The sequence below is a fragment of the Amphiura filiformis genome, chromosome 11 (genome assembly GCF_039555335.1).
Source record: "Amphiura filiformis chromosome 11, Afil_fr2py, whole genome shotgun sequence".
Taxonomy (NCBI): Eukaryota; Metazoa; Echinodermata; class Ophiuroidea; order Amphilepidida; family Amphiuridae; genus Amphiura; species Amphiura filiformis.
The window spans coordinates 45443599-45453579 of record NC_092638.1 but is presented as its reverse complement, the minus strand read 5'-3'; the positions used below and the strand labels follow the sequence as shown (position 1 = coordinate 45453579).

Sequence of the window (9981 nt, the reverse complement as noted above, 5' to 3'; positions counted from 1 at the left end):
ATTATGGCAAGATCACGAAAAACATGTTGCATCTGCGGTGTAAAATCCACTGATAAAAAATCCACAGCAACATGGAGGAAGAGTTCGAGTTATGAGTGTGACTTTGAATGTTGCTTCGGAGCAGCTGCTGAAGGTCGGTCCGGAGATATTTGTCCGAATTGTAGAAAACTTGTAGCTCTTACTTACAGGAATAATAGAGACCTCTCCTTTTGCCATGTTTTGGATAGTAAATGTGATCGATCTGCAGGACGGCCAGTTGGCATTGACCACCATAGCTACTCGCATGTTCCCTCTCATCCAGCAAGTATTTCTCACGCCAATCATGCAAATATAACTCTTGAAATTAACTCGCATTGCTCGCCACGTAAACGTGACAGGGATGAAAGTCCATCACCTACCAGAGCTATACTAAGACGAAAGGACGATAATAATGCCAACGTAAGCCAAGGTCATGACGGTAAAGAAAATCATGTACCGGTACACACAGACAAACGTATGTCTAATGTTGTCATGTCACGTAAACGCGAAAGAGATGAGAGTCCGCCGCCTCCCCGAACTGTTCAAAGACGAAAGGGTGCTCAGAATCTACCTCCTGGACCACCGTTGAATTTTTTAGGCCACTATTTGCCACCCAGTGTTGTTTCACACATCATGAGCTACCTTGGAAAAGTTGAAAGCCTGATGCTGACCTTTCATTTTATCATACCGGTCATGTATAAACAGTTGGACATGGAAAGGAAAAAGCATGCAAATCTCCTTTGTGTTCCTGAAACCGACCCACTGACTCAACCACAAAAATTGATGCTACAAAAACTGATCAAAAACAGAGAACAAAATTTAGATAAAGACCACTGCATCGTAATTCCACACGTAGGCTCTGGTGGAAAATCCAAACGTTATTTAAATATACCAAAAACTCAACTAAGAAGTGGCGATGCTACAAATCGAACCAAAAATAGGAGGTCACAGATTATTGAAAGAGTCGAAAAAGCCTGTTCAACTCCTGGTTCATCATCGAATCGCATGTCCATAATCAGCGTGTGAACAACATAAAACGTGACAAAGAAGGATATGCTGTTGCAGCAGAGGAAGCGGGATTGAAGATTGTGGCTCGGTTTAATAAGAATACAGTCCTCTCTTTAAGAGCGAACATGACATTGAGAATGTGGAGGCTGTTGAAACGCGTATTCAGAGATGAGGTAGGCTGGGACGTGTTTGGCTCCCTAGACAAAATGCAGAAAGAACAGCGTAGAATGGAGTTCCAATATGAATGCGGAACGGTCACTGCAACGACTGGCGAAAAAGTGCACTTTGTTAGGGTCAAGGATGTCAAAGAAGTTGTCACGCAGCTTGTGACAGAACTTTTAAAAGCTGGAGAACTGTTGTACTTGAACAATTTGGGACAGAAATCACTATGGCTTCATGTATCTGCGGACAAGGGGGGGAAGTCAACAAAGCTTATACTCCAAGTGATAAATCAAAAAGATAGACATTCCATTGACAATGCAAAGCTACTGGCCTACTTTGAGGGTAAAGATAACAGAGTTAACATGGAAGAAGTGTTTGGGCCAATTCTGGAAGAATTGCAGAAGTGTGCAGCAAACATAGCAGAATTACAGCTTGTTCTTCCCCCAGTGCCACTGTGCAGCAGCAAGATAAATCCACCATGCAGAGACCATACCAAATGTGATGGTAAGTAGTATCATTGTTATTTTGTGTTCAAAATTACTGTAAGTGTAAAGCATGATTTTTTGCAGGCATTAAAATTCCAAGTTTTAGAGAGCAGAGCCCATATTTCTGTGACGTGAAATATTTGCAAATTTTCTATTAATTTTCATAAAGACCTACCGGTACGGCATACATGTAAGATAAAAGTTTTGCGAATCAATTGTATTACATACTTTTGAAATTCTCCAAATTTTCATGCACACGAAAATTTCATGCTGTACAGTAGGCCTATACATGTGGTAATGCACAGGTCTGTAGTGTAATATTTTATTATTTAACCACATCCAATATGTGCTGCTGAATGAAAACAAAATTATCTTGTTTATAAAATTTCGGCTTAAAAAGAGGATCATCATGTTTAAAATTATTTTAGATTCTGCCCAAAAAATTGGGCAGACAGGCTTGCCAAGTATGAGTCAATCGGTCAGTCAGGTTTTATTTTAAAAACAATTGGCAATTTTTTTGCAAGCATAAAATTTTATTTAAAAATTTTTTGATTCAGAATCAATCTGACATCGGCCAAAAATTACCTTTTAATGCGTTACCGATAAAGCGAAGAAATATAAAAAAACCTGACGGACGGACCTTCAACCTTTTATTGACCCCCCCAAAAAAAAAAAATCACTAAAATCTGTAAATGTTGCAATTCGGGCAAATACACACACACAAAAAAGGATTTCGATTAGAATACCCAACTACTGTAGATTTTCAATGGCATCTTTTATGAACGACCCATACACATACATGTACACTGTGAATGTAAAAAATGGTAGGGTACCGGTATTCTAAAAGATAGCCAAAAAAAATTCCTGAAATTGTCAAAATTTTGGTCGGTACCGGTATTCATTGTACAGGAAAAATGTTGATTACTGTACATGTACATGTAAAAGTCATATTTTCGTGAGAAGATATTTTCGCAATGTTGAAGATTTTGTCAATAGCGAGAATTAAATTTCGCGTTTGATATTGATAAAATAGAAACCGAATGCAAAAGCTTATTTAGCGAGTTTTTATTTTCGCGATTTTATGTCCACTCGCGAAATTCGCGAAAATAAAAACCTCGCGAAAATTTCTACTTTTACAGTATATTATATTTATAATCAAGAACTTTATTAAAGTGTACCGGTACCCTTGACCAAAATACCATCATGTGTGTGCATCTACACGTACGCCAATAGTACTGTGTCATTTAAAAGTAAAAACATTGCATCTTTTTTATGTGTTTCAGAATCTGTACCCTGGACCCCATTGAAGCCATTTGATTCTACCAATACAACATATAGTGCAGACTGTGCAGATTGTGTAAAGTGTGTGTGCCATCCACGCAAACGGACCAAACCAAGCTCTGATCCCAGTGAACCAGCCCAACCAAGCCCTGATCCTAGTGAACCAAACCAACCAAGCTCTGATCCTAGTGAACCAAACCAACCAAGCTCTGATCCTAGTGAACCAGCCCTATCCAGCTCTGATCCTAGTGAACTGCAATGTGGTAAGCTTATAATTAGCTAGTGACGTGTATGTATGTACATGAATTGTCACCAAAAATTGATGAAAAAAATTGTATTTTTGTATGAATTCAGCCAATGATGATGAATTTGCCTGATGATATTTTTTTGTAGCAATTACAAAGGTACGGTACAAATGTATATCTTCACATTGTGGAAGGAAACAAGAGCTGAGATTATTATTAAGGTCTGCGGCATTTAAGCATTAATTTACACTATATTCTTTTAAATTTTAACAGGAATCGCCCCAAAATCCAAATTTGGGCACTTGTCAGATCATGTTCTCTTCCATTGTATTTTGTAGATTCTGGTTTTATCAGCGATGATTTCCAGACACCCCAGACTTCAACTCCAGTGTCAGACCACCAAGTGATGCCAGAGCAAGATCTTACTCCGCTTTTACAGAGCCCGAACCCATCCTGTCCACGGTCAAACCAAAGTGGTAAGTACTACATGTAAATACATTGTAGGCCTATGTCCTAAAACACATGACTGTGAAATGTGTATAGTTAAGTTTGTTTCCAGTTTCCAGCACTGGTCGGTGTCGGTCGGTAATAAGGCCAAAAAAAAAGGTTTGTCTCAAAGCTCACGAGAAATTTAAAAACAAATGTGAAATGCGATTTATTTATTTATTTATTTATTTTTTTTTATTACCGACTTTTTTCATGGTATTCTGAGAAAAAAGTCTGATTTTCACCGATTTTTTCTGGAAAAAACTATAAAAAATTTTTTTTTTTGAAATTAAAAAAAATTTCTTTTTTGTCAAATCGTGCGATTTTACAAACGCGCGGACAAACCTTTTTTTTTTGGCCTAACCGGAACACAGAAATGTGAGGGCTTGCCAACTGGCACTGACATAGAGAAAAATCACTTCAAAACATCTGGAAAATGACGGCTAAAATTTCCAATTTTGGCCCCAAATTTTAGCATATTTAAAAAAAAATCTTACAAAATGCAAAATCTGGGTCACTTTGCCCAGTAAAACAGGTTTATTTTTTCTCGCCCAACCCGAGTGTGTTGCCATGTTTTGATGTTAAGAATTCAAATTATCATTTACAATGTACGTGAAATCATTGTATTTATTTTTGTAACCCTTTCCACATTCAGATTCATGTATGGTAACACCACATCGACCTCCTCCAGACAACAATCTATCACGCAGCCTGTTTCCACCAAAGTCGCAGGAATCTCCCAACAGTTCTCATCAATCAGACAGCCCTATTGGTAAGTGATGAACATTTTATGTTGCAAAGACTTTTTGAACTGGCTGACTGATCGCGAAAAAGAACGAGGTCAAGGATGTGTCATATGGAACCGACTTTTTATGCTGTAAACTGCGCCAGTATTCAACTTCCTAAAACAATCCTCATGTGAAATTTGGTTGAAATTGGTCATTGTCTAGGGGTCCCATGTGCTGTTCAAAAGTATTTTCCCACTGTAGCACTTAATGCAAAAGGCAGCTATTTGGAATGTAATATATTTATGTATAAAACAATAGCTGCTTTATGATTCATTCTGCATAACTGTACTGTTCACAAATTTAGGCCTACAATCACACACTTTTTCATATAACAAGTTAAAATACATATGGCAGCTATTATTTTATACACATGAATATACCAAAAAGCTGCTTTATGAATTTTCCTTTTATTTCATTTCAACAAGTGATAACTAATGAACTCACAGCATTTAATATATATAACACAGAAAAGGCAGCTATTACATTTGCAATACATCAATGAAGCATATACAAATAGCTGCCTTTAGTACATAGGCATGGAAGAAGATTCTGGATTGTCAGAAGTGACACTAATAACTAATTTACTCTTTTTCTTTGCTTTTGCCCTCTGCAGAATGTTCTTCAATATACACAGACTGTCGCTTCACTGTTGGTGGTGACTGGGAAGGGTTAGCAAAACTGCTCGGCCTTAGCGGACCAAACGGCAAATATTTTTGCAACCATTGTCTTGTTCTACTTAGTGATGTCCCAAAAGCCAAACCGCATGCTGTGCACATCCTTCCTAAGTACCAGGCATATACAAATGGTCTGAGTCTGGTTGTATCTACAGATGATGACTTTCTTCGAACTTTTCCAAGATGTGAAATGAAGAATGCTGAATACCGTGCAGCTGGAGAGAAAGCTAAAGCCATGAACTTTGAAAGCTGTGAGAATAGGCCACTTGTTACAGGGGACAAAGTAATTGACACGTTTAGTACAACACCGCTTCATATTAGTTTGGGCATAGGCCAGCAGGTACTCACTGTGATTGAACAAGAAGCAATCAAGCTTGATAAGGAAATTCAAGAAAACGAGGGCCAATACGACGCATTCATAAGTGCATTCGAACACAAAAAAGAAATTTTAACAACTTGTCAGTCAATAAACGCAAAGATAGAAAAGGTCGATGACAAAATTAGTCAGGTATGTGAAAGAAAGAAAGACATTATCAAGGACAGAGCAGCTTTTTTTAAGAAAAACTCAAGTGGCAGATTTGTTAATAATTCTGAGCTAGCTGCAGGTGTGAGGAATCAATATAGTAAATTGGACACGGAGAAAGCATCGTTAATAAAAGAAAAGGAAAAGCACCAGAAGCAATTGAAAGCAAGTGAAAGTAAGCTGGACAAAGTTATGGCAGAGTTACAGAAAGTAAAGGGACCCTTTAAAACCAAATTAGATGGTTTGCTTGATAGTTTAAAATTGAAACGGGCTGCTTATCATAGTGGTGCTTTGATAGGGCCAGATGTAAAAAAACTTGTCACAAAGCAGAACATTCCTAAGTTTGGAGAGGTGTTTACTCCAATGATGTTTAAGAAAGATGGGAAATACCATTTGTTTGGTAATCGCACAGTGAAAGGAAAGGTAACCACACTTCTTACCAAATTTAAATCATGTTATGACTTGTACACAGCAAATAGAAGTCTTTGCAGGCATGAAGTGGAGTTACTGGTCTTGCGCTGTGCGAGCTTCGGATGCTGGTTTCCGGTAAATTTTCCAGAACAAAATCTGAAGAGAAAATTTCATTTGCTAACTGTAGATGTGCCGAAGCAAGCAAGAAGAATGAAAACTGTTGGTATGATAACAGAGCAGACGATAGAGAGTATACACCCGTATATTAATGAACTTGATCGGCGATTTGCCAAAGTTAGCGATAAAACTCAGAAAGGTCTTATAATTTGCAAGCAACAAAATATGTACTCACAGCCAACTTGGAATGCACTTAAGAAGCGAGGAAAATCTGGTGTGTCCAAAGGCACTTGATTTATTCCTAGTTTGCTGTGGTGCAGATTTAGAGTTTGCTATATTTACACATTGTACCATGTTATAATACTGTGTACTTTAAAACCACTGAATTTTGCTAGAAGCCTTAATTCGCTGAATTAAATGCCGCAAATTTGAGTTTTACATAATTGTAAACATGAATTGCTGGATTAGCAAAATTAAATACCCATGAAAATATAACAGAAGTTTTCAATATGAAAGGGTCAATATCCTGTCTCATATTTTGCGACAATTTATCTCGATTCATTCCAAGATCAGGAATGATAAGACCTTTCAGTGTTTTTTGCAATTATTACACTGTAACTGTATAGACATGCTGTAAGAATTTTAGTGTGATTAATTTTTCACGCTTTGCCAATTTTTAACTGTTTCCCTAGTTTTGAAATTTGCGATTTTAAGTTTCCTTACATTGACCTAGAATAGGTTCATGCATTGTTATTGTTGTGGTAGAAGCTTGGAACATGATAAGCAGGAAAATAAATGTAGCGTGAAAATTTTCACTTTTACAGTAATTTGTAGCTACCACAGAATTAGAGAAGGGGAATCAACCGCCATCTTGATACAGGCATGGACCAAAAAGTGGGGGGTATTTGGTTTCCCACGGAATGCGCTAGTGGCATTCGTTGTCATGCAAGCGCGACATGGATGATGGACGCATTTGAGAGACGCACTTGATGTGACCTGCGAAGACGCTGCAGTTGAGATGCAGAGTCTGTTTTGTTCGTCTCCGTGCACCATCGGCAAGGACCCGAATACCCCTCAATTTTTACTGATTCTGATTTTCCTAATTCTGTGGAACCTACAGACATAGGCCTATTTATTATTATTGTGAGGTACATGTAGTAGGGCCTAAAGTTTGCTCAGCTTATAATTGGCGACTCAAAATGAGACTTGTTAACATTGAGTATTAGAATAGCGTGCACGCAGTTGGACGCAGCACCAACATTGGTTGATTTATATTTGATACAAGCGTAAGTTGGGAATTTTCGCCAATTATAAGCCGAACAAACTTAAATATTATGATAAATTGAAAATCATGTTGGGGTGGAACTCTCTGAAAGAAACTCTATTTTCACGCATGGAATAAGTCTTGGAAATGTAATATAAAATTCTGAGATTTTACTGTTTTTTTGTGCAGGAAAATATTCCATCAATCAGACATGAGAATATTCTATTTTACCAAAATGTACAAATGTTTATTTTATTTATTATTAGCCCAATGCTCCAATTCACATGCTTCTAGGTTTTCCATGAAACCTATACTAATACATGTATCATGCCTGATTGAGGAATAATTGCATTAATGTAAAATAATTCCATCCACATAACTTTTCCATCCACATTGTATTTATTTATATTTTAATTATGTCATAGCAATATTAAATAATTCTTATCAAATATATTTTGTAATTATATTGCCAAAATACATGTACTCTCAGTGAAGTTGACTCGAGTCTAGCTTCGAAGCTTCATGTATCAAAGATTTCTGGGATAAGTAATTACATGTAAGTACTCGTAACAATCAGATGGTGCACTAAACTGCCAAGTCCAACACCACATGATGAAGGCAAATCTTTCCACAAAAAGTGAGATACAAAAATTTAATGCTGTGGATCAAATCCAAGTGTGTGGAAATATTGGATCCAAAATATAATAATGATAAAATTGGACGCTTTACGCCCAGTATTTATTTATCTATGAGTTTTAAATACGTCTCGTCCAATATTTTTTAAACTCATAGCTCGGCCAATAAATATGGGCTCAATCAATTCAATTTTATATCAATATAATCATGTATATATGCGACGGCACTCAACGAGTAAACAAGAATCCTCATCCGATGCAAGAGAACAAAGCACAGGAACTTGGCCAGCTGGTTTGCCATATTATTATTACTTGACTTTGATATGGTTTTTACTTTTTACTGCTATACACAAATAATTGTGTGTTCAGGTATTGTGCAATTATACAGTGTAGTTAAATAATGAAAATAAATTGTGTGTTGAGATACAATGTATTGTGCAATTGTAAGGTGTCGATAAATCTGAAAAATAAATGTTTTTTATACTCTGAATTCCATGGTGTTCATCAATCTCTTAATATTTGTGTGTGTAAAACAAACAAAACAAAGAGTACAAACACTCAAGCTCCGCAAATATATTCATGGTAAAGTTCATGTAGTTGTAGGCCTCTTCAGATGTCAATGTCCTGGCAATGCAACGAGTCTGGAGTTCAAACTTCTTGAGGGGACAGGAAGCAGTGGCGAAGCATGATAGAGACCCCTCCCACCGATTTGAAAATCCCATAACAAAGTTGCCAAAAATGACTTATACTGCCCCGCCCCACCCCCATCATGGCCGGTGCCCCCAATATGAAGACATGCCACTGATGGGAAGTAATTATTGATCTGTAAGGCGACATAAAACATACCCCGTTCTAAAAAGACTCAACCAAACCAGGTTTTTGGTGGTTGTTTTTTTAGATCAAAAACAGCAAAATTTTGGCCGAAGTGATTTTTAGAACAAGGTTGTTTGTTGTTGTCATTACTATAAGAGTATAAAATCCCAGGGAACACAATAATATTTTCCATCACACTACACATCAAGTCGAACTAAAAATTTAGGCACATGACTTTGCAATCTTGAAAAACAAGAATGCCATTTCTGGTTGAAAAAGTGGGGAGCCCCATTAAGTTCCAGGGGTCTTTGACCGGCAATTACCGAAAAGGGGTACCAGGATATTTAAGTTAAGATTTGGGGTATTTAGGGTTTAGGATTCGGTGTTAACAGATTAAGATTTAACAGAGGGGACACTCAGCTACCTATGCCGTTTATTTTCAATGCCAAAATTATGACTTCAATGTGTAGACCTACACCGTACCCGCTTTAATATTATAGTCAAATCAACTCAGGTCAGGCCCATAACCAGGATTTTTTGTTGGGGGGGGGGGTGCTGGTTTTGAATAAAAGGACTTTTTTCCAAGGGGGTGGCAATTTTGTGAAAAGTGGATGGACTTTTAGCCCCAATTTCGGACCTTTTTTGAAAGCTTTAAAAATCTGATTTTTTTGGCTCGCTACGCTGTATACTTTTGCAAAGGGGGGTGTTGCACCACACACCCCCTGGCTACGGGCCTGGTCTAGGTAAAATGAAAATACCTTTATTGGGAGCACCCGGTACCAAACTGGGCATGGAGATTCGTACCCTATCCCATCGGCATGATCGGGTTGAAAGCTTTTCAAAGTAAAAAATCTGAAAAATTGCAACTTTTTTTGGACAAAAATTAAACATTTTAGGCACCCCCCCTCAAATAAAAATTCCTTTGAACCCAATTTCCAACCCAAAGTTGCCCACTAAATTCCTGGTGCCGCCACTAGTTTAGGTCAACCCTACTCGTCAGCCATGTCGTGTTGATATGATGCATAATGATTAAATTTAAGCTTCCCAAACATGTCTAAAAACCATCAACAT

The 9981-nt window shown here is 37.4% G+C and overlaps 1 protein-coding gene across 1 annotated transcript; it reads left to right on the top strand.

Annotated features, from left to right (window-relative positions):
- On the top strand, positions 1-8580 carry LOC140164892 (uncharacterized). Its single transcript, XM_072188273.1, has 5 exons — positions 1-1692; positions 2957-3217; positions 3538-3675; positions 4341-4457; positions 5087-8580. The coding sequence occupies exons 1-5, from the start codon at positions 1152-1154 to the stop codon at positions 6490-6492; spliced, it is 2463 nt and encodes an 820-aa protein (XP_072044374.1). The 5' UTR covers positions 1-1151; the 3' UTR covers positions 6493-8580.
- Positions 8581-9981: the final 1401 nt, after the last annotated feature.